At 44.8% G+C, this 24,738-nt stretch overlaps 1 protein-coding gene across 1 annotated transcript; it reads right to left on the bottom strand.

The window, feature by feature from the left end:
• Nucleotides 1-5,833: 5,833 nt before the first annotated feature.
• On the bottom strand, nt 5,834-24,476 carry LOC136572031 (phospholipase A2 inhibitor and Ly6/PLAUR domain-containing protein-like). The gene is made up of 5 exons (XM_066572650.1): nt 24,412-24,476; nt 23,395-23,505; nt 11,361-11,507; nt 6,600-6,740; nt 5,834-6,160 (listed from the first exon to the last, which is right to left on the bottom strand). Exons 1-5 carry the CDS (start codon nt 24,461-24,463, stop codon nt 5,973-5,975), a joined length of 639 nt encoding a protein of 212 aa, XP_066428747.1. The 5' UTR covers nt 24,464-24,476; the 3' UTR covers nt 5,834-5,972.
• Between the last annotated feature and the right edge of the window lie 262 nt (nt 24,477-24,738).

The following is a 24,738-nucleotide window of genomic DNA, read 5'->3' as shown; positions in this document are numbered from 1 at the left end:
TGGACGGCGTAGAACTCTGGGTGGTCGATAGATTGCTGGATGCACTTTCTGCCATCCACGACAGGACCTGCTCACACTGCTCATTTTCTAATAAAGGTCTACCGCGTGGACCCATTAATTGTGAGATGAATCTGGGGTCGCCAGAAACGTGCGTCTCTCCTAATCCCGCAGCAGTCGGCTGCGATACACCTGGATCAGGAGCTCGACCTGTGCCCACACCCTGACTTGGGCCTCCGCGTCCTCGCCTGCGTCCACGTCCTCTAGGCCTACCCCTACCCCTCAGCATGGTGTATTACGAGTAGAGCAGAAACAGAACGCTGTAAATAAATGTGCTTATTGGCCTGTGGTTGGAGGCTGACTTCGCTTACGGAACGCACAGCAGAGCCAGGAAACAATTTTGCGCACGCCTGTAGTGAGACGTAGGTGCGTATCAGTGAGCTAGTGGAATTCACAGCTCAGAAGCAGTCAAGTGGCCAAAGGCCAGTAGTAGGCCTTAAAGGCGTTGTCCCGCGAAACAAAGTTGGGGTATACACTTCTGTATGGCCATATTAATGCACTTTGTAATGTACATTGTGCATTAATTATGAGCCATACAGAAGTTATTCACTTACCTGTTCCGTTGCTGGCGTCCCCGTCTCCATGGTGCCGTCTAATCTTCAGCGTCTAATCGCCCGATTAGACGCGCTTGCGCAGTCCGGTCTTCTCCCTTCTGAATGGGGCCGCTCGTGCCGGAGAGCGGCTCCTCGTAGCTCCGCCCCGTCATGTGTGCCGATTCCAGCCAATCAGGAGGCTGGAATCGACAATGGACCGCACAGAAGACCTGCGGTCCACCGAGGGTGAAGATCCCGGCGGCCATCTTCACAAGATAAGTAAGAAGTCACCGGAGCGCGGGGATTCGGGTAAGTACTATCCGTTTTTTTTTTTAAACGTCTGCATCGGGTTTGTCTCGCGCCGAACGGGGGGGCTATTGAAAAAAAAAAAAAAAAACCGTTTCGGCGCGGGACAACCCCTTTAAGTATTTTGCTTCTATTTTTTTAAATGCTGAGCTGATACAGCAGACATATACTGTAGGCAGCGTATAATATTATGTATACTGTTTCCCTCTGCCGGGATGACGGTGGTGATGTAACGGAGACAGCAGAGGCAGGAAACAATTTTGCGTAAGGCTGCTGTAACGCTTAGCTGCGTATTAATTAGGACTACTACCCCCAGGAGACAGATACTGTAGGCAGCGTATAATATTATGTATACTGTTTCCCTCTGCTGGGATGACGGCGGTGATGTAACGGAGACAGCAGAGGCAGGAAACAATTTTGCGCAAGGCTGCTGTAACGCTTAGCTGCGTATTAATTAGGACTACTACCCCCAGCAGACAGATACTGTAGGCAGCGTATAATATTATGTATACTGTTTCCCTCTGCTGGGATGACGGCGGTGATGTAACGGAGACAGCAGAGGCAGGAAACAATTTTGCGCAAGCCTGCTGTAACGCTTAGCTGCGTCTTAATTAGGACTACTACCCCCCAGCAGACAGATACTGTAGGCAGCGTATAATATTATGTATACTGTTTCCCTCTGCCGGGATGACGGTGGTGATGTAACGGAGACAGCAGAGGCAGGAAACAATTTTGCGCAAGCCTGCTGTAACGCTTAGCTGCGTATTAATTAGGACTACTACCCCCAGCAGACAGATACTGTAGGCAGCGTATAATATTATGTATACTGTTTCCCTCTGCCAGGATGACGGCGGTGATCTAACGGAGAGAGCAGAGGCAGGAAACAATTTTGCGCAAGCCTGCTGTAACGCTTAGCTGCGTATTAATTAGGACTACTACCCCCAGCAGACAGATACTGTAGGCAGCATATAATATTATGTATACTGTTTCCCTCTGCCGGGATGACGGCGGTGATGTAACGGAGACAGCAAAGGCAGGAAACAATTTTGCGCAAGCCTGCTGTAACGCTTATCTGCGTATTAATTAGGACTACTACCCCCAGCAGACAGATACTGTAGGCAGCATATATTATGTATACTGTTTCCCTCTGCCGGGATGACGGCGGTGATGTAACGGAGACAGCAGAGGCAGAAAACAATTGTGCGCAAGCCTGCTGTAACGCTTAGCTGCATATTAATTAGGACTACTACCCCCAGCAGACAGATACTGTAGGCAGCGTGTAATATTATGTATACTGTTTCCCTCTGCCGGGATGACGGCGGTGATGTAACAGAGACCGCAGAGGTAGGAAACAATTTTGCGCAAGCCTGCTGTAACGCTTATCTGCGTATTAATTAGGACTACTACCCCCAGCAGACAGATACTGCAGGCAGCGTATAATATTATGTATACTGTTTCCCTCTGCCGGGATGACGGCGGTGATGTAACGGAGACAGTAGAGGCAGGAAACAATTTTGCGCAAGCCTGCTGTAACGCTTAGCTGCGTATTAATTAGGACTACTACCCCCAGCAGACACGCAGTAAACTGTACACGGTCACATGCAACCCAAATATAGTATTTTTCCCCAATTTTTTTTTAAAAAGCCCACTGCCTATATAGCCTGTATATCTCTTTCCCTGCCTCACCAGTACTGGCCCTATATTCTGTACAATGACTGTAGACTGAGGACGCAATGCTCTGCACGCCCGATATACAAAAAAAAATAAAATTGTGCAACACTGCTAAAAGCAGGCTCAACAGTACTGCACACGGTCAGATGTGGCCCTAAGAAGGACCGTTGGGGTTCTTTAAGCCTAAAATAACTCCTCACGCTCTCCCTATAGCAGCAGCACATCAGCAGCACTGTCCCTGATCTCTGTCAGAATGCATCTGTGGCGAGCCGCGGGCTGGGCAGATTTAAATACTCAGGTGACACCTGATCTTCCCAGCCACTCACTGCAGGAGGGTGGTATAGGGCTGGATTATCACAGGAGGAAGTTGTAATGCCTTCCATGTCTTTCTATTGGCCAGAAAAGCACGCAAATGTCTCAGAGATGAAAGTGAAAGTAACTCGAACATCGCGTGGTGCTCGTCTCGAGTAACGAGCATCCCGAACACCCTAATACTCGAATGAGTATCAAGCTCGGACAAGTACGCTCGCTCATCTCTATTAAAGACCTATTGGTTGCCTATCTGATGCCTCGCAGCCTTGATGATGCCATGTTCTTGGTCATCAAAGCTGGCCGTCGGATTAGAGAAAGGCAAAGCATTAGTTGGCAACATCAGGAGGGGGCAGAAGTTGCAGTCTAAGTGGGCTTTTGAGGAGTGGCGGCACCTCTTAAAAGGGGCTTGGCCTAAGGTGACAGTTTATATGGACCACAAGATCCTGATCTATTTAGAGTCAACCAAAAGATTTAACTCACGACAGGCATGGTGGTCACTTTTTTATGGTTACATATTGTCCTGGCATTAAAAGTGTTAAGGCCGATGTGCTTTCCAAGAGCTTTGTCCCGGTGGTTTCAGATGTCCCCCTGTGTCCATTCTTTCGGAGGGGGTTGTAGTGTCAGCAGTTTCACCAGATTTGGAGGAACAGGTTCGTAAGGCACAGGATTTAGCCCTAGCAAGCCTTCTGCTGGGAAAGTGTTTTGTCACTGTTCATTTGAGGCTGCAGGTGCTGTCTGAAGTATATAGTTTCAAGTTGGCTGGAAACCCAAAAATTACTAACAAGAACTTTTTGGTGGCCATCATTATGATGAGATGTTTTCAGTTTTGTCTCTTCTTGTGAGGTTTGTGCCAGAACAAAATTGCCTCGAGCTGCCCCTGCTGAGAGTTTGATGTCTTTGCCGACACCAGTGAGACCTTGCACTCATTTTTCAATGGACTTTATTACAGATTTGCTGCTTTCTGAAGGTAATACTGTCATCTGGGTTGTGGTAGATCGTTTTAGCAAGATGTGTCATTTTGTGGCTCTTCCCAGTCTTAACAATGCTAAAACCTTGTCCAGATTGTGCATTACTCATATTGTAAGATTGCACGGCCCACCAGCAAATATTGTCTCCGATCGTGAGTTCCAGTTTGTTGCCCGGTTCTGGTGTTTTGTTTGCTCTCAGTTGGGAATTCAGCTCTTTTTTTCCTCGGCATATCACCCAGAGACTAATGGACAAACTAAGAAATGTAACCAGAGTCTGGAACAATATTTGCTGTGTTATGTTTCAGAGAAGCAGAACGAATGGTCAGGTTTTTGCCTTTGGCTGAACTTGCACTTAACAATAGATTGCTTGAATCTATAAGGGTATCACCTTTCATTTGTAGTTATGGGTTTCATCCATGTTTTGGTCCCTTTTCCAAGAGGGTGTCAGATGTGCCATAGGAAAATGCGTTTTCCTCTAATATTGAGGCACTGTGGGAGGTTATTCAGAAGAACCTTCAGAGGACGGTTCAAAATTTCAAGCTGGTAGTGGATAATAGGCGTTCTAAGGGGACTAATTTCTTGGTGGGAGACTTGGTGTGGTTATCAATTAAGAACATAAAACTCAAACAACAGTCCTTCAAGTTAGACCCACGATTTATCGGCTCTTTCATAATCATTGAAAACATTTATCCTGTATCGTTTCGTTTGGAGATTCCTAGTTCTATGAAAATATCTAATGTGTTTCACAAATATCTCTTAAAGAAGTTTGTTGATTCAGGAAATGCTTCATCTCCATCAGCCCCAGTTTTGGTGGATTATTCAATTTGAGATAAGTCGCATAGTGGACTCTCGTCAAGTTAGGAGATTCTTACAGTATTTAGTACATTGGCGTGGTTATGCACTTGAGTAGAGGACATGGGTTCCAGCTGCTGATGTCCATGTGGAAAGGATTATGAAAAACTTTCTCGGACGAAATCCAAATCAACCTCTCCATCTCTTTCGATGCCACTACTCTCCCCCCTCTCCCTCTCTCTCCATGCCATTTCTCTCTCCCTCTACCTCTTCATCTCTTTCCATGCTGTTTCTCTCTCTCTTTCTTTCCCCCTTCTCTCTTTCTCCCTCGCTCTCTCTTCTGCTTCTCTCTCTTTGCTCTCCTCTCTTTCTCCTTTTTCCATGCTGTTTCTCTCTCCCTCTTGCCCTCTCCATGCCGCTTCTCTCTCCCTCTTGCCCTCTCCATGCCGCTTCTCTCTCCCACTCCTCCCTCTCACAGTCTCTCTCTCTGAACCTCTGCTTCAACTGTTTTTTCTCCTTCAGCGCTGATTCTTCATTTCAACTGTTCGTCTCCTTCAATGCTGACTCTCCACTTCAACTGTTCCTTATCTGTAGCTTCTTCCTCACTTAGCCCTTCCCCATGCAACTTTTCTCCCTCTCCCCCCCCCGCTCAATGCTGCTTCTCTCTCCCTTCCCCCCTCTCCATGCAGCTTCTCTCTCTCCATGTATTTTCTCTCTGCCTCTCCCCCTCTCTCCATGTCTTTACCCCTTTCCCTCTCTCTTTCTCCATGCTGCTTCTCTCTCCCAATGTCTTTCTCTGCCCCCTCTCCCTCTCTTTCCATGCCACTTCTCTCTCTCTCTTCTCCCTGTCCCTCTGCTCTCCCTCCTCTCTTTCTCCTTCTCTCAACCTCTCACCCTCTCCATGCTTCTTTTCTCTCCCTTTTCCCCCCTCTCCCCTGCTCACCCTCTCTCTCTCCATGCTACTTCTCTCTCTTTCTCTCTCCATGCCGCTTCTCTCCATGATGCTTCACTCTCCCCCCTCCATCTCTCTCTATGCTGCTTCTCTATCACTCTCCACTCCTCTCTTACTCCCTCTTTCCATGCCACTTCTCTTTCCCACTCCCCTCTCTCAATACCACTTTCACAAATTATTGAATTATCAGTGGAAGGCCTTTTAGAAGAAATAATAAAATTAAAGAATAAAAAAACAATAAATACAGCAAAAGCGTTTATTTATGTATTAAAGATATTTGTCAGCCAAGGGTTATTAGAAACAAAAACCTGACAACATAAAGGAACCCTATAAAATATTCCATCCTGTAAACTTCTCTTCTTTCAGGATCCTTTACAACTGTTAGAGAAACAATTTCAGCACTAGAAGACACACAATAGCTGGAGTCAGGATGACTTTATGGGCACTTATGCCGCCACTGGTGCAGGTATATGTAGCTTTGATTGTTGATCCTCCAGCAGTATAGGACTGGCTACCAAGATCACAGTAGGACTTTGTTGCGCATCCTTGAAAGACTAGTGAGTCTGATCCTGCAAAGATACACAAAGATTTCATATACCACAATATGAGGCCTCATAAATGAAGATGGTCAAACAAACACTGTCCTTAAAGACCATAACAACCGAGCAAAATACAACTTTTTCATAAATTATCCTGGAAATAAAAGCTTTGCTGCAATTGAACAGATTTTTTTCTGATTGGTGTCTTCCAAAAAGGAGGTTTATTTATTATGTTTTCTACTCCACTTAAAAAAAAACCAATAAGCTTTAAGATGTTTGCATGTGAAAATGGAAAACTTTTTTCTTCAGTTGGCCATACTAGGAACAGCAAATGCTTTTACTGGCCCCTAAATGGGCAGTCGAGGACTATTTAGTTCACTAGTTTAGTGTTGGTATGAAATCTTATGTAGAGATCAATCATAGTCCAAGGTTCTCAATAAAGTGAAGTACAAAAATTAGTTATTGAAACCTTTCATTTCTATTGCCTGGAGAAGACACATATTCTCATCCGCTGTACATTGGATAGTATCTGAGGTGTAACACGAGGTAGATTGGGCAGGAGCGCAAGATGGGCAGATTACTCCATTGGGGTTATGGCCTTTTGTTGGAACTAGAAGAACAGGAGAGAGAAATAAAAAGATGACTTGTATTCATAGCACAAAAACCATAATGTATGAACCTATGAAGAACCTTCATCATCCACCCTTCTAAGTGGTGAAGCAGTTGTCCCTCTGTTAGAGCCTCTAACATATTATTCTCTATACAGTAGAAAGAAGACAGTGATCTACCATGCAATACACAGACACCAGTGGTTCTCTATAGCGAGATCAACTCAATACAAGCGGTCTCTGACCTACCAACAGAGAGATGTTTTACTAGATGAACCACCAGTGTTACCTATACATTCCCACTGGGCAATGATGGAAAGATGGGCAATGATGGAAAGATGTTCTCCAGGGCAGAAGTCCCATTTAAATCATTCACATCAATAATATACATGGAATGTCCCCTTTATTAGAGACTAGAGATGAGCCAGCATACTCGATAGGGCAAACTACTTGAGCGAGTAGTGCCTTATTCAAGTACCTCCCCGCTCGTCTCTAAAGATTCGGCTGCCGGCGCGGGTAAGAGGTGAGTTGCAGCGGGGGGGGGGGGGGGGGGGAGAGGGAGAGAGAGATCTCCCCTCCGTTCCTCCCCACCGCTCCCCGCCCCCTGCCGGCACCCGATCAGGCAGGTACTCGAATAAGGCACTACTCGCTCAAGTAGTTTGCCTTATCGAGTATGCTCGCTCATCTCTCTTAGAGACCCATCTAGTAGTAATGCTTTGGACCTTCTTTGACCTTCTAAACCACAGAAATGTCTTACGATGTAGATTCCACATGGCACTTAAATCATTCTACAGGAATATTGGCCAATGCAGACAGAAAGCTTCTTGGAGCTGTCACAAATTAGATAGAAGTACTGATGGGCTCTGAATAGCTGACAGGAAAGGTTCATTGATTCATGCTGCTTGCAGAAAATTGGAGTCAGCCTCCTCAATTCTTTACAGAAGAGTGGGCCTGGTTGGCAGACATCTGCCAGGTCCTTGGAAACTTTGAGGAGTCTACCGAGATGGTGAGCGGCGATGCTGCAATCATTAGCGTCACCATTCCTCTGCTATGCCTCTTGAGAAGTTCCCTGCAAAGCATAAAGGCAGACGCTTTGCGCTCGGAAACGGAGGCGGGGGAAGACAGTATGTTGCTGGATAGTCACAGCACCCTCCTGTCTATATCTCAGCGCGTTTAGGAGGAGGAGGGGGAGGAGCATGAGGAGGAGGGGGAAGAGACAGCTTGGCCCACTGCTGAGGGTACCCATGCTGCTTGCCTGTCATCCTTTCAGCGTGCATGGCCTGAGTAGGAGGAGGAGGATCCTGAAAGTGATCTTCCTAGTGAGGACAGCCATGTGTTGCGTACAGGTACCCTGGCACACATGGCTGACTTCATGTTAGGATGCCTTTCTCGTGACCCTCGCGTTACACGCATTCTGGCCACTACGGATTACTGGGTGTACACACTGCTCAACCAACGGTATAAGGAGAACCTATCCACTCTCATACCCGAAGAGGAAAGGGGTTCAAGAGTGATGCTATACCACAGGACCCTGGCAGACAAGCTGAGGGTAAAATTTCCATCCGACAGCGCTAGTGGCAGAAGGCGCAGTTCCGAGGGCCAGGTAGCAGGGGAGGCGCAGAGATCAGGCAGGATGTACAGCACAGGCAGGGGAACACTCTCTAAGGCCTTTGACAGCTTTCTGGCTCCCCCGCAAGACTGTGTCACCGCTCCCCAGTCAAGGCAGAGTCGGCGGGAGCACTGTAAAAGGATGGTGAGGGAGTACGTAGCCGATCGCACGACCGTCCTCCATGACGCCTCTGCCCCCTACAACTACTGGGTGTCGAAGCTGGACATGTGGCCTGAACTCGCGCTGTATGCCTTGGAGGTGCTTGCTTGTCCTGCGGCTAGCGTCTTGTCAGAGAGGGTGTTTAGTGCGGCTGGGGGAATCATCACAGATAAGCGTACCCGCCTGTCAACCGACAGTGCCGACAGGCTTACACTCATCAAGATGAACAAAGCCTGGATTTCCCCAGACTTCTCTTCTCCACCAGCGGACAGCAGCGATACCTAAACAATACGTAGGCTGCACCCGCGGATGGAAGCATCGTTCTCTATCACCATAAAAAACGGGAACCTTTTAGCTTCATGAATCTGTGTATTATTTTCATCCTCCTCCTCCTGCTCCTCCTCCTGAAACCTCACGTAATCATGCCGAACGGGCAATTTTTCTTAGGCCCACAAGGCTCAGTCATATAATTTTTGTAAACAATTTTTATACGTTTCAATGCTCATTAAAGCATTGAAACTTGCACCTGAACCAATTTTTATTTTAACTGGGCTGGCTCCAGGCCTAGTTATAAATTAAGCCACATTAACCAAAGCGATTAATGGGTTTCACCTGCCCTCTTGTTGGGCATGGGCAATTTTTCTGATGTACATTAGTACTGTTGGTACACCAATTTTTTGGGGCCCTCGCCTACAGTGTAATCCAATAAATTTTTTGCCCACCTGCATTAAAGCTGACGTTACATCAGCTATGCTGGGCACTGCAATGGGATATATTTATGTACCGCCGGTGGCTTCCTGGCACCCACCCATGCTGTCATTCCACATGGACTTCCCATTAGGGAGATGTACGTGCCTGTGTATACTTCTAAAAAACTCGAGCCTGACTGGGGCATGCAATTTGGGCCATAGCCCACCTGTATTTAATCAGACGTTAGCTGTGCTGTCCAGGGCACTGCAATGGGATATATTTTTGTACCGCCAGTGTGTTCCAGGGAGCCACCCATGGTATCGGTCCACACAGACTTTACATTAGGGAGTTGTACCTGCCTGTGTCTATGTATTAAAAACCCCGGTCTGACTGGGGCATGCAGTGTGGGCCGAAGCCCACCTGCATTAAACATGACATTACCTCAGCTGTGCTGGGCACTGCAATGGGATATATTTATGTACCGCCTGTGGCTTCCTGGCACCCACCCATGCTGTCGGTCCACACGGAGTTGTAACTGCATGTGTCCACTTCTAAAGAACCCCAGTCTGACTGGGGCATGCAGTGTGGGCCGAAGCCCACCTGCATTAAACATGACATTACCTCAGCTGTGCTGGGCACTGAAATGGGATATATTTATGTACCGCCTGTGGCTTCCTGGCACCCACCCATGCTGTCGGTCCACAGGGACTTCACAATAAGGAGTTGTACCTGCCTGTGTCTATGAATTAAAAACCCCGGTCAGTTTGGGGCATGCAGTGTGGGCCGAAGCCCACCTGCATTTAATTGGACGTTAGTTCTGCTGTCCAGGGCACTGCAATGGGATACATTTATGTACAGCCGGTGGGTTCCAGGGAGCCACCCATGCTGTGGGTGCACACGGAATTCCCATTGCGGAGTTGTACCTGCCTGTGACTATTTATAAAAAAACGCAGTCTGACTGGGGCATGCAGACACCTTGACAGAATGAATAGTGTGTGGCACATAGGTTCCCCATTGCTATGCCCACGTGTGCAGCTCCTGATGGACGTGGCACAGGATTGGATTTCTCATTGCTTCTGTACAGCATTGTGGGCTATCGCCCCGCCCCTTTTAAAGAGGGTCGCTGCCTAGCTGTGCCAACCCTCTGCAGTGTGTGCGTGCGGTTCCTCCTCATGGCAGACGCACTTATAAATAGACATGAGGGTGGTGTGGCATGAGGGCAGCTGAAGGCTGTGCAGGGACAAGTTGGTGTGCGCTGTGGACACTGGGTCATGCAGGGGGGGGGGGTTGGGCAGCATGTAACCCAGGAGAAGTGGCAGCGGAGTGTCATGCAGGCAGTGGTTGTGCTTTGTTGGAGGTAGTGTGGTGCTTAGCTAAGGTATGCATTGCTAATGAGGGCTTTTCTGAAGTAAAAATTATTGGGAGGGATGGCACTCTTGCCGCTATTGTGGCTTAATAGTGGGGCCTGGGAACTTGAGATGCAGCCCAACATGTAGCCCCTCGCCTGCCCTATCCGTTTCTGTGTCGTCCCCATCACTTTCTTGAATTGCCCAGATTTTCACAAATGGAAACCTTAGCGAGCATCGGCGATATACAAAAATGCTCGGGTCGCCCATTGATTTCAATGGGGTTCATTATTCGAAACGAACCCTCGAGCATCGCGATAATTTCGTCCCGAGTAACGAGCACCCGAGCATTTTGGTGCTCGCTCATCTCTAGTGCTGATAATAAAACGTGGTACTAATTTTGGTATTTTTCTTTCATATAGTTTAATTGTGCCTGCTTGTACATTTTTTTTAGCTAATAACTAGATTATGCTAATAACAGATTGACATGTCACCATTGTGGCCAGTGATTGGCTGCGGTGGTGACGCGTCAAAATGAAGCATGACTTCTGGAGTGCAGTAAACAAATGGGTGGGGAATGAACAAACCATTGGCATGGGAGCCGTGAGGGATACTGAAAGAAGAGTACAAAATTTTGGTCTATTGTAACTAACTGAATATTGTGCAGACCTGAGAGAAAGTGTGTCACATTACCGATGGCATCCGTAATTATACAGAATGGAAATTAAGCTCTGTTATTAAACTAGGAGCAGTAAAGTCTATGAAGAATCAACCAAATCTCATTTGTATGTAGAACAAAGCAGAAATGGATGACTTACCAGTTGGAAGAGTAGGAGTACAGTTGTCAGTGCTGCAGCATGAAATGCCAAGCGCAAATCGTTTTTGTTTTATGGTCATGGAGCCACTGAAGTTGCATTCAGATGAAGGTGTGCATGTCCTGGTCAGATGTTTAGCCCTCACTCCCTCTACAAATAGAAAGATCAAACATGTTTTTTTATTTTTAAAATACCACCCTTCTTTTGCCGGAGGCATCTGTGCATTTTGCACCTCCAGTATTCAGGACAACTTTCAGATTTTTGACATGTACAGATAAAACCTAGATTTTTAAATAAAAAAATCATACCGACCCCCTGTACCTATATATATTCTGAGAGTAGACACCTGGTGCATTATCAAAATGCCACTCTTGTATATTGTACACAGGTGCCTTCATGCAATTTTGTGTCAAATTGTAATTTGTCATAAAAGATGCATTAACCCCTTCCAGCTCCAGGGCGTAAGTTTACGTCCTGACTGCCGGGTACTTCCCGCAACAGGGCATAAACTTATGTCCTGGGGATAGCGCGAGATCTAATTCCCTGTTAGATTACAGGACATAAGATGTAAGTAACCAGATGAGGAGGATAAATATGAAGATTCAAGACTTCTGCAGAGCAGCGCCAGTCCTCTAGAATGCACTACCTCAAACTATCCGGGCAATCCCCCGCACAAACTCTTCAGGCATGCTCTAAAAACACACCTATTCAGGAAGGCATAACATATCTCCTAAACCAACCGTGGTTTTGTTTCTGTTCCCCCTGTCTTGTAAGCACTGTGGAATATGTTGGCGCTATATGAATAAAGATTATTATTATGATTAAATTGAAACTGACAAAGGAGACTGAGACAGATAGTATTGAATAGAAATAACCAGAGAAGTTTGTTTCCTAATGGTATCTCTCCTCATATCTTCCCTAATCTTTTCCTGATACTGTCCCTAAGACCAGACACCCCTGTCCCTAGGTAGCCCTCAGCTATCCCTATCTGAAATGCTGTTCATGAAAGCAAGAGGGCACTAGGAACCAGGTAAGAAACCAAACAAGCAAGAAAAATATTAAACCAAGGGGAGACAGAATCAAACAGGGAATGAACAGACAAAAGGCCAAAAAACTAGGAACAAGATGGGTCTAGACAACCACAGGAACAAATCAACTGACTAGAACAAACCAGACTAAAACAAGGCACTAGAACTAAGCAAAGAATACTGAAAATAAATGCACTTTGTTACTGTGCAAAATTACATAGAATGCACTGTACTCATCGCAACTGTGACACGGCTCCTCAGCCATCCCATAGAAACCATTCAGAGAGTGCAGGCTTCTTCCCATTTGTCGTATGTTGCAGAGTTCGATACTTCTGTGACCTTGTCCGTTCTCTCGCCACCGGTCCTGTCACACAGGCTGCTGCCATGCGGGCAGGGGAGCCTCAGTCCTTGTCATCTCCCCTGGCCGCCTGGCTCCTCCAGGTTGTCTTGTTAATCTGGTTACCCCGGAGGTAAGATTTACGTTGGGAGCCCTACATATTGAGTCCTGCACATTTCTTGTGATGAGAGACTGGTCTGTGGACGTCATCTTAGGTCTACCCTGGCTACAGGAGCACAATCCTGTAGTTAATTGGGACACATTGGAACTGGTAGAGTGGGGGTCCCGCTGTGACAATCACCTGCGTCCGGTGGAGGTGAATATCTCCACCTGCGAGGCGATTGCCCTACCAGATTACCTCTCCGAGCTTTTGGACGTCTTCTCTAAGCACTTGTCTGAAGCCTTGCCCCTTATATGGAATGGGATTATAAAATTGATTTGGTTCTTGGGGCCAAACTCCCTAAAGGCCGCCTCTATAATGTTACCATTCCAGACAGAGAGTCCATGAAAAACTATATCCAGGAAAGCTTGGCCAAGAGGCACATCTGTCCCTTAGAATCCCCAGTGGGTGCCGGGTTGTCCTTTGTCGAGGAAAAGGTTGGGGGTCTCCAGCTCTGTATTGTCTATAGAGATCTATAGATCTAAATAAGATCACGGTCAGAAACCAGTACGCTCTTCCACTCATACCCGACCTTTTCAACCAGGTTGCCGATGCCCAGTGGTTTTCTAAGCTTGACCTCAGGGATGCTTACAATCTCATTTGCATTCGGGAAGTTGATGAGTGGAAGACAGCTTTTAATATGCCTCCCTTTGGGTTATGTAACGCTCCAGCCATTTTTCAGGGGTACATGAATTCCGTGTTTCAGGATATCTTAGGGATGTTTGTCGTTGTATATCTAGATGACATTCTATATCATCACCCCGAGTGATATCCAGATAAATCCTGGGAAGGTGAAAGCCATCACAGCGTGGACCCGGCCAGGTACCTTGAAAGCTCTTCAACGCTTCCTCGGCTTTGCTAATTATTATCATAATTTCATTAAAAACGTCTCCGTGGTTGCTAAACCTTTAACGGATCTCACCAGAAAGGGAGCAGATGTGAGTACCTGGTCTTCTGACGCCCTTACTGCCTTTGATACCCTAAAGGTGGCTTTCTCTTCAGCGCCTGTCCTTGTGCAACCGGACCTTTCCTGCTCATTTGTGCTGGAGGTAGATGCCTCGGAGTTTGCTGTGGGAGCGGTACTGTCTCAAGGTCCCTCCACACTCGCGAACCTTAGACCATGTGCCTATTTTTCTAGAAAGTTCTCATCTACTGAACAGAACTACGATATAGGCAACCAGGAATTATTGGCTATTAAGTGGGCTTTTGAGGAGTGGAGGCATTTTTTGGAAGAAGCTCACCATCACATCACGGTGCTTACTGACCATAAGAATCTCATTTACTTAGACTCTGCAAAGAGGTTGAATTCCCGGCAGGCCCGCTTGTTCATTTCCCATCTTAATTTCCTAGTTACTTACCGACCCGGCTCAAAAAACACTAAGCTGACGCTTTATCTAGGTGTTTTGGTATCCCAGAATTTACTGAGTCGGAGCCTGAAACCATCCTTCCCCCTGGGGTGGTCCTCGCTGCCATCTCCTCTGACCTCTCACCTCAGATTCCCGCTGCTCAGCAGTCTGCCCCTGAAAACCTTCCGGAAGGCAAACTATTTATTCCGTTACCGTTGAGGTTAAAAGTGTTGGAGGAGACACATGCCTTGGTCCTTGCTGGTCACCTCGGTATCCGGGGTACTCTGGAACTACTTTCCAGAATGTATTGGTGGCCTCATATGGCTAGGGATGTGCAGGCATTTGTTACTTCTTGTCCGGTTTGCGCCAGGGGGAAGAGTGTCAGGACACGTCCTGAGGGGCCTCTTCTATCCTTGCCCATCCCATCCAGGCCTTGGTCACATCTGTCCATGGACTTGGACATTTGAAATTGAAGTTCCCGTCCCTGAAGCTGGCTCCCTGATTTATTGGGCTATTTACCCTGCTCAGGTCATTAACCTGTGGCGTACAAATTGTAACAACCCGAATCTTGGAAAATTCATGATGTTTTTCATAAGAGTTTGTTAAAGAGATACGTGACCCCAGTTCTGCCTGCCCGGAACCCACCCTCTCCTACACTAGTACAGGGGGAACTGGAATACGAGTTAGAGAGATTGGTGGATTCCCGGCGAGTGAGGCGTGCTTTGCAATATTTGGTGCATTGGAGGGGTTTTGGCCCAGAGGACCGAACGTGGATTTCCGATAGGGATGTTCATGCACCACGTTTCCACAGGGCTTTTCCCCTCAAGCCCGCTCCGGGCTGTGGGGGTCTGGTGTCCCCCCGTAAAAGACAGGTACTTTCAGGACCGGTGGCTCGTGGGTCCATTCCACTGCCGCTGGTCCTGTCACACAGGCAGCTGCTGTGCGGTGCAGGGGACCCCCAGTCCTTGTCATCTCCCCTGGCCGCCGGGGTTGCTAGGGACGCATCGGTGGGCGCCCTGCGTCACGTCCTCAGCTCCATGGCAACTCGACACTCAATTTCTTCTCCACCTCCAGCGGGGCTGGGGTCCCCAGCAGGGCTAGGTGTGCCCGGTGGCTGTCAGACTCCCCGCCCCAATCAGCTGCTGGGGCGGGAGCTCTGACAGGATTTAAACCTGTCTGTGTGTGCAAATGGTTGCCAGTGTTAGTTTGATCTTCCAGCTGCACTCGTGTATTGTTTGACTCCCTGTTGCGACCACAGCTTTCTGATTTTCTGCTTTCTGGACTTGACTTTGTGTTGCCTGACCCCTTTGTACCGCATACCCTCCTATTGCCGACCCAGATAGTCTGACCATTCTACTGTTTGTTTGTCTCCAGTGACTGTTTGTCATTCCCATGTCCCACTTCACTAGTTAAGTATAGGGACTGTCGCCCAGTTGTTGCCCTGGGGTTTAGCCCAGGGGGGCAGGTAGGCAGGGACAGGGGTTGTGGATTTCTCAAGGACTCCCAGTATCCTGGACCCTGTCCTGACACAAGGTGTACTGGTGATTGATGTGGCAGAGAGAAATACCCCATCCATGATCCTGAGGATGAACATGCTCAGAAATTGTTTTGGAAAAATGCTGGAAGCTCTCCAGAGTCAAGTCTCCTCTGCTTCAAAAGCCCAACAGAAAGTGCTGAGGAAGACCATTAAGATTCTTCCCGCCCAACAGAAATTCGCAAACTCCAGGGAAAGAGTTGGAAGAGCAAGGATCAAATATGTTAGACCCTTCATCATACCTCCTGGCACAGAGATGATTTTGTAGTCCCAGACCAGACCCAGTCTGCAAGGGGAAGACTACCAGGCTCTTATTGAATTCATATAAACTGAAGAGTACCCATTTATTAGAGCGACCACAAGTTTGGCAACTGTCTCCATGGGTCAAGTGCCTGTTTAGAGTCCTCAACACAGGTGACACTGCCATCACTCTAAAGAAATATTGCAGTGTAGCTCAAGTGTCCTTGCTCCAGCCAGAGTATGTCCTAGACTCTGACACTTCTACAATCATCCCAGCAGGTGAAAAAGGCATCTTCTTCCACTGAAGCACCCTGGTGGTCTAACCTTCATGTGGGCACTCCTAACCCCCCCCCAAGAAACAACAAGGAGTACAGGATGTAGCTTGCTAAAACCACACAGCCTTCAGCAAGCATGTCACTGACTTCAGTCAAGTGAAGCCCATCTCTCATACTATCTCCACGAATTGCCATCCTCCCATCAAAGACATATATCAACCCCTGACCCCTTCTTCGTACCACACAGTGAAATGGATGATTCAAGACATGAAAGATACTAATGTGATCAGGGATAACTAAAGTCCATGGGTGGCTTCCTTAGTGTTATTTAAGAAAAATGAGACTTATAGAATGATGTTTGGACCATAAGAATTTTGAAACCTCTCTACTGTACTTAGATGATGTCATCGTCTTCTCCAAAACTTACAATGAACATCTGAAATATTTGGAGGAGGTGTTCAAGATCCTGTTCAAGCACGGGTTGAAAGACAGGCAAGTTACCTGCAGCTCTAGCCCTGGGAATACAACTCACAGATGAAGTTAACTCTTTCCCAACCACTGATTTCCATCAACTGAAACTTCAAGAATCCCAGAAAATTGTTAATACCTGCATGAAGGAAGTTCCTCGGAAGCAGCAAAGTGACTTTGACAAAAAATGCTAAAGCTATCCCGTTAAACGTTAATGATCAAGTCTGGCTAAAGAAACATCCACCGCCTGGAAAATTAGACTCTATATGGGAGCTACTGCATTACATCATTTTGTCCAAACCCTCTGCCGATAAAGAAGTATATTATATTGGGCATAAGAATCGGCAGCCGAATCTCATCAATCGGGATAGACTTAAACTTTGTTCTTTGCAACCCCCACCTCCAAAAGACTTTGACAGTGAACCCGATGTGGCCAATCCACAACTTGACCTTACTTTGGATACAGACAATCCAGTCCCTTCAGTGACGTGTCTTAAAAACGCACCTCTTTAAAGAAGCATATTAAATCTCCTGAACAAATCATCAACCTCACTAACTACTATTAATTCCTACATGTAGTTGTTGTATTGTCTGTGCTCCCCTCTGCCTCAAAAGCACTGCGGAATAAGTTGGCGCTCTACAAATAAAGATGATTTTTATTGTTATTATTCAGTCTTTGACTCTGATGATCCAATGACCTGGTATCTAATACCCAGCTTTATTGTACCACTTCACCAGTCTGTCCCATTTGCTTCAAGCATGCCACAGCCCATCCACAGAGTTCCAGAAAATCGTCCAAACTTCAGCAATTCCGAAGAAAAATTCAGCCTCAGACAAATACCTGTCTGCTACAGAGACTAAAGGTCACACTACCATGTTTAAATTATTGTGAATACCCATTCCAGTTTAGGTAACGTTCCTAAGCTTTACACCCCAAGAGACTACTTGACGATAACATTTCTAAAATTTGTACCACAAGAGACTGCTTGGAGAAGTTTTTCAGTTTAATTGTTGATTATCCTTTTTGCTTGCTCGTTGTCTTAACTAATTATCTCTTTCTGGATGCTTCATCAGCAGCATTCATGGACACAGTCATTTCAGTTGTGATTCATAACTTGACTCATTTTCACTCCTTTCCAGTTTGTACAGCAGACAGTTTGTTTATTATGTTTATTGTTTTTTATCCGGAAAATGTAATTGTGTAACTTAACTTTTGGGGAGAAGTAACATGTATAGACCCCATATCAATTTGAGGTCTAAGGTTCCACCTTAGCTTAACCCTTTCCAATCCACTGTCTGACCTCTGAAGACATTATGAATTAAGGCTGTACAGCTCTGATGTTGGAAGACGTTCATCAGGGCTCTCTTACTGTATTTTGCCAGCTGCTCTGCTGTCGGAGCCTATCCAATGTGTCACCTCATGCAGTACTGGCTTTAGCCAGCATATAGCGTCGTTGTATAATGACAGAAAAAGAGTAAGGCCCCTTGGAAAACCAGGATAGAAATTGGATTGGAAAGGGTAATCTATTGTCTTGGGAAAAATGAGAAAATAAAAAATGTATCCAGTATAGCGCTTCACGGGATGAAGGATGAGTAGAATATATCTTTCTACACCATAAGATGAAGCTTTATTGCAACGCGTTTCAACCCTATAAAGGGTCTTTTTCAAGCATACAAAAGTACAATATACAGCCGTTTATATAATAAAAAGAAATAACTTACAATTAGCAGTCATTGCTGTTCTCGTGGACGCCACCATGTTGTGGGCGGGGTCTTAGCGTCAGCGTGATGACGTCAGCATGTGTTAATCGTTCAGTAAAACTGAAGTTAAAAACATATGTATATGTGACATCATCACGCTGACACTAAGACCCCGCCCACAACATGGCGGCGTCCAGGAGAACAGCAATGACTGCTAATTGTAAGTTATTTCTTTTTATTATATAAACGGCTGTATATTGTACTTTTGTATGCTTGAAAAAGACCCTTTATAGGGTTGAAACGCGTTGCAATAAAGCTTCATCTTATGGTGTAGAAAGATATATTCTACTCATCCTTCATCCCGTGAAGCGCTATACTGGATACATTTTTTATTTTCTCAATTTTACTTACTGGGCTCCCTAGTCTTAGGGACCCCAGATATCCAAGCAGCTCTCCGGACAGGATAAGGGAAGGAGGACCGTCCAATCGTTTTATCTACACGCTATCCCGGATTTGGAGGTACTAGTGAGTTTACCCATCCCAGGGTTACTCACTCAGTACCGGGTAAGTCATTTTTTCCGCATTTATTGACCACATTCTCATTTAACACTAGAGGAGCGCTACTTCTGATCCCGACATTATTTTCATTTTCTTGGGAAAAATGAATTAATTCATTCTTTAATATCAAGCTGCCTGATTAAACTGTCAACCTGAACCGACCGTCAGACTCGTAGAGGAAACATCAAGGACAGCTACTATTTTAGTAAGGGAGAATCTGTAGTGAACTGCAGTGTGACACAACAGTAAAAATACATAATTGCAACTCAAGAGCAACTGTTCTAACTACAGCCCATTTAGTAAAGGGTAGTGATGCTGGATTTTGCTTATTAAGAAGATGAGGTCAGATTTGGGAACCAAATAGTTAATTTAACTTGATCATTTCACTGTAAAACAATGGCTGAAGGACCTGGGGAAAACACTCTGTATGTAGCAGACAGGACTGTCAGATGATCTGACCCAGCAGAAGAAAGAAGCTCCCTGATTGGGGGGGGGAAGAGCTAATCGCAGCGACGCTCAAACAAGTTAACTGAGTGGAGTTGGCTGGAAATTTCCTGTTCCCTGATCTGTGGCACAGTAGATAATAATAAAAGTGTTGAGAGGGGGAAACAAGAGGGTCAATGTGGAGAGAGAGTGAAACAGAGAGGCAGAAGGAGGGGTGAGGAGAATGTCAGCAGCCAGGTGAAGCCGTCTCATTGGCTTTTCCCCTGTCCTGTAACTAGAAAAGCTTACTTACAACTTTAAGAAACCACTTGCACAGCTAATCACCCACTCTGCTGAGAGAAGCTCCGCTTGTCTTCAATACCTGAAATCCTTCCAAGCTGTGGCTTCCATCCCTGCTTCCACCAAACAGTCAATACAGACACAAAATTGCAAGCTGCAGAGATCAGACATCTTCCAGACTGTCCTACTGAGTTAGTACTGGAAAATTATAGCTCGTGTTTCAGGATGGCAACTGCTGGTAGTCGGGTTGATAGGGGTTTTGCTTTCCATCCTAGTCAGTTTCTCTATAGCTTTCCCTTACTTCGGGTGCTGCCTCCCTTTGGGCTTGTTTATCATTGTATGAAGGTTTAAACTGTGTACATGCAAGTTCTACTGTTTATTATTCTTGCAGACTGCCATGTTTAACATTAACTGGTGTGCCTTCAGTTTACTCACATGTGTATGTTAGTCTTATTCTCTACCAAGATCTTTTAATTCAGGCAATTGCGCCTAATTCTATTGGTTGTCTTTATCCTGTGGTCTACCTTCAAAATTACATAGAGCGTACTGCACTCATCACCACCATGACTCGACTCCTAAGCCACCCCTTAGAAACCACTCAGAGATTGCAGACTTCCTCCTTCTTGTCGCACATTGCATATTGACAAGGTTCTCCAGCCTTTAGTGAGTTTAGGTCACTTAGGAACAGTCTGGGGAGTGGTTAGCCAGGTTTAGCAAGAGAAGATAGCCTGGAATTGGTAGAATAGGCCCTTATACAAGTTGAGTTAGAGTGACAGTATAAATAGGAGGAGTGCGCTGAGCGACAGTCAGTCTAGGGCTGATTCTGGTCTATGGCAGAGTCGAGAAGAGTCAAGAGACAAAATCTAGGATCAGCCAGTGTGGAGGGAAGGAGAAAATAGCTAAAGTGTGAGTACTCATTAACAAGAATTGTTAGTAAAGTCAGAAGAGGAGTGAGAGAGGAGAGAAAAAGGAATTCCAAGCCAAGGATGGAGGAGTCAGCCAGTCATAGGCACAGCCAGGGAGAAAAGGTGAAAGAAAAAACAAAGTCTATAGATGATGTTTATTTGTACCAATCTCCGGAAAAACATTCATAATTAATCAATGTCTGCAATTGTAACTGTTGATTCTAAAATCATATTATGCAAAGTGTTTGAAGCACGTCAATCTGCAATCCAATCTCTTCTCACTGAAAATAAATTTGGTTATGGTTTATGTTACAACCTGAATACTGGAGTCCCTTCCCACCAACATAAGATCTGCACTGAAGTACCACACCACATGCTCCCATGGTAAAGAGTTTCTACCCTTAATTTTGTTCAGTTGTCCACTTTTTGTAACTTATTTTTCACCACTGTACCCTGTCTGACTCCGCAGGTAGCACCAAATAAGAGCTGCTAAATTTACCATTGTGCAACGCACGAGCCAGGCAACATTCTTCCATAGGAGAGGAGCAGCCATGCCACTGTGACTAACATCAGCGTGATCTGTAGTTTGCATTGGTATCAATTTAGAGTACATAGGATTTTTTAATAACTTTTAATTATATTTTTTTCTTGGAGACAAAGTGACAAAAAAGGCACAATTTTTGATGGCGTTAACCATGTAGTATATGATATTTTAATTACTTACTGGAAGAAGGATTTTCTAACTTCATATTTTTTATTTTTTCCTGCTCTTGTTACTGATCAAGCCAGATATCCAGTCTTGTCCAAAACGAGAAACAGGAAGTGCAATAGAAGCATGGTGCTCCCATTGATTTCAGTGGGAGTGAAGCCAGCGCCCCCACGTCCCCCCCCCCCCCATTTGCTACTGACAACGTCTGGCCTATCCAGAAGATGGATTCAACTAAAGAAGCTCTTTCACTGTTGGGTGTTCGCTATATAATTGTAACCATTATCATTTCCTTCTGCGTGTTTGTAATTATGTCACTTTCAATCAGTCTGTCAGGCACTGCAATTGTTCAATTGTTTTTGTCTTCAGATCAGTATCTTAACCTATGTGCCAATGATGGACATCATTTTCGGCTATATGGTGCGCTGAGCTCCCGTCCCCTTTCCACCCCTCATCACTATTTGCAATAGGAGGGGGGAGGAGCAAAGTCTGGGACTTAGCTCCGCTCTGTCCCGCCCCCTCCCATTGCAAATAGTGGCAGGGTGTGGGAGCTCAGAGCACTGCTCCCGGCTCTTCCAGCCTCCTCCCCCTGCACAGAGGGACACTGTATATTGGATGGGCGTGAAAACCCAGCTGATATACGTTTGTCTGAAGCTGCCCTTATGATGTATATATTCTAACTCTTCTTTTTTTTCAGTATTTTTAGCGTGACTATCCTGTCATATCTATTGCTAACGGCATACTTCATTTTTATTTTCATGTTTCTGCTGTCTTCTCTTTTATTGTTTATTTATGTTTAATTCCATGCTTCACTAGATTGTAGTTTAGTACTTGACAAAGGAGCATACGGGCTCGAAACGCGTTGCACTCTGTCTTGTATACATTTAATAAACTATTTTTTATTTCATCTATAAGTTTCCAATTTTGTCCTCAAGTTCTGGTACCTCTCATAGCAAGCCGGTCTACACTTTACCTTGCCTTGGGGCTGTAATATAGTTTGGGACACTCTGGGCGCAGCGGTTTTCTCCTCTACTTTCAGATAAATAAATAAGAGTTATGAAGGGGCTAGGAAAAAACGAAAATGGTAAAAAAATAAAAGGCTGAGTTCTTAAGGGGTTAATTCCAGCGATAAAAAGATATATATTTTAAGTGGGAAAAAGTGAAAGAAAAGCTATATCAATTTGGTAATGGCATAATTGTAGTGACCCACAGAAGTATTATTTATACTCCATGATCAATGCCGTTAAAAATAAAAAGTATGTCGAAATTGAAGATTTTGTTATTATATTCTCTAGCAAAAAAGAAATAAACAGCAAATACAATGTTATATGTTCCCAAAAATTGGATAAATAAAGACTAGAGTTCCTCCAGCAAAAGGCAAGCCCTCATAGAGTTCTGTCAACGAAAAAATAAAAATGCTATGGCTCTTGGAATGCGGCGACAGAAAGGCAAAAAATGTTTTCTTTTTCTATATAAAAATAGCAAATCATAAAAAAAACCTGTATAAACTTGTTTTTGCCGAAATCGTGCTGACCAGAGAATAATGCTATATCTTTATGTATTTTGCACACTGAAGGCCTTAAAAATGAAATTTCATTTTTTCCCCAATTCCCCCTAAACATGGAATAAAGGTTATGCAATACATTAAATACAACTTGTGGCTATATCAGAGGAGAATTTAAAAAGTTCTGGCTCTAGGAATCCAACGATGAAAAGAATTGAAAAATTAGCTGGTCATTAAGGGGCAAACAGGCTTCATCACTAAGGGGTTAAGTGCTTTTAATTGATGTGTTGGCACAATAAAGTATTTTCTCTATACTTTTGTATTTTCTGTTTATAATTACGGATAACCTACAGAATAACAAGATAACTACTCCAGTTTTGAAAAACTAGAAAGTACTTAGTGTCCATATATGTATATAGTGAGAGATTTGTAGACTAAGAAGCTCTATTAAAAGTTCTATATAAAATTCGTCATTCCAGTGTGTGAAATTTTACTCTGGTCACCAAGACCCAAAATAGCCCTGGTCATGAAAGCGTTAGTCATATAACTCACCGCCAAGATCTGTATATTCAGACCCACACATAAATCCATCCGGACAAGTTATGCTGCTGCCTGAGCATGTCGAGGATAGTGATTCACACTGCGTACACGAGATAGAAGAACCTAAAGAGATGTCACACAGCACACAATCAGCACATTTATCACTTATTACACTCTTGTTTTCTGCTGCAAAGTAACTGAGATCAGCGGCATCGGAGACAGAAGTCTAAAAGCTCATTTCCCAGTATGAACAGGAGGAGAGGTAACATCTGTCACACAGACTTATACTGCTATAGTGGAAGTATTCATATGTCTTATTACCGCCACAATTCCTGCTATTTATTATTTTCTATCATTATTAAAGGTACGTGCACACGGATATTTCTGGAAGATTTTCAGATCCAAAAATCAGTCCGAAAATGGGACAGGAACAGCGTCCATTCATTTGAATGTGTATATGCAGCATGTCCTAATATTGTCTGATTTTCAGATGAGAATATTATTGTCCCACACATCAGACAGCACACGGACGGGATGTCTGATCAGAGTTGTGCTAGAGAATCTTAGCCACAACTTTTTTAATGCCCGTGTGCGTGTACCCTAAGGGTGTAGTTACACTTCCATTTATCAGTTGTAATTCCATCTTTGTTTCATTTTTTGGAGCAGAGATACAGAATAAAAATGGGAATAAACATTTGTTTTTTCTCCATTGTTTTCAAGGGGTTTTCAAAAAATACGTAAGGCTTTCAGTTTTCTTCCTTTCTATTAGTTCATATTGTGCCATTTGTTCCATTGAAACACGGAAACCTAATAGAGTAGAAGCGGACTAAAAACTTTCAGTTTTCTTTCTGCTTTTTTTCTTTAAATGCATTGAAAACACTGAGGAAAAACAAACATGCTTGTTTCAAATTTAATTACATTACTCCAAAAAAGGAACAGAGGTGGAATTATGACCCGCAGCACTAATGGGAGTGTGATTGAGAAATCCACAGAAATAGAGCAAATACAAAGGCAAATAATTCAACCTACTTGTTGCTGTAAGAGCCGAGAAGAGGCTCAGAAATCCAATCAGAGAAATCATCGTTCAGCATAGATTTTCTCGAGAAATGAAAACCTTGGGTGAACCTCCTGATTTATCTGTTTTTTTTCGGGGTGGGACACAGGAAGAGCTTAGTAGTTTCAAAGAAATGAAAACTTGCCCACTGGTATAGGAAAGTTACAAGTTATCTCCCATCATGCCGTTATCTTGATAATAAAGAATGTATCTCCAGTAAATCTTATACTGGTTCTCTATTATACAAATAAAAACTAAGAGACATCTAAAAACCCCTTTACACAGAACGACCTGTCTGGCGT

Source organism: Eleutherodactylus coqui, chromosome 6 (genome assembly GCF_035609145.1).
Source record: "Eleutherodactylus coqui strain aEleCoq1 chromosome 6, aEleCoq1.hap1, whole genome shotgun sequence".
NCBI classification, from domain to species: domain Eukaryota; kingdom Metazoa; phylum Chordata; class Amphibia; order Anura; family Eleutherodactylidae; genus Eleutherodactylus; species Eleutherodactylus coqui.
Note: the sequence above shows the minus strand (reverse complement) of the source record. Positions and strands in the feature narration are given on the sequence as shown.

What these genes read in the sequence shown, in the direction of transcription:
- LOC136572031 (XM_066572650.1), bottom strand. Translation starts at nt 24,463, where the DNA reads ATGATTTCTCTGATTGGATTTCTGAGCCTCTTCTCGGCTCTTACAGCA. An exon ending in CTCGGCTCTTACAGCAACAA is followed by an intron (nt 23,506 to 24,411) that starts GTAGGTTGAATT and finishes ACATCTCTTTAG; the next exon opens with GTTCTTCTATCTCGTGTACG. An exon ending in TACTCCTACTCTTCCAACTG is followed by an intron (nt 6,741 to 11,360) that starts GTAAGTCATCCA and finishes CTGTTCTTCTAG; the next exon opens with TTCCAACAAAAGGCCATAAC.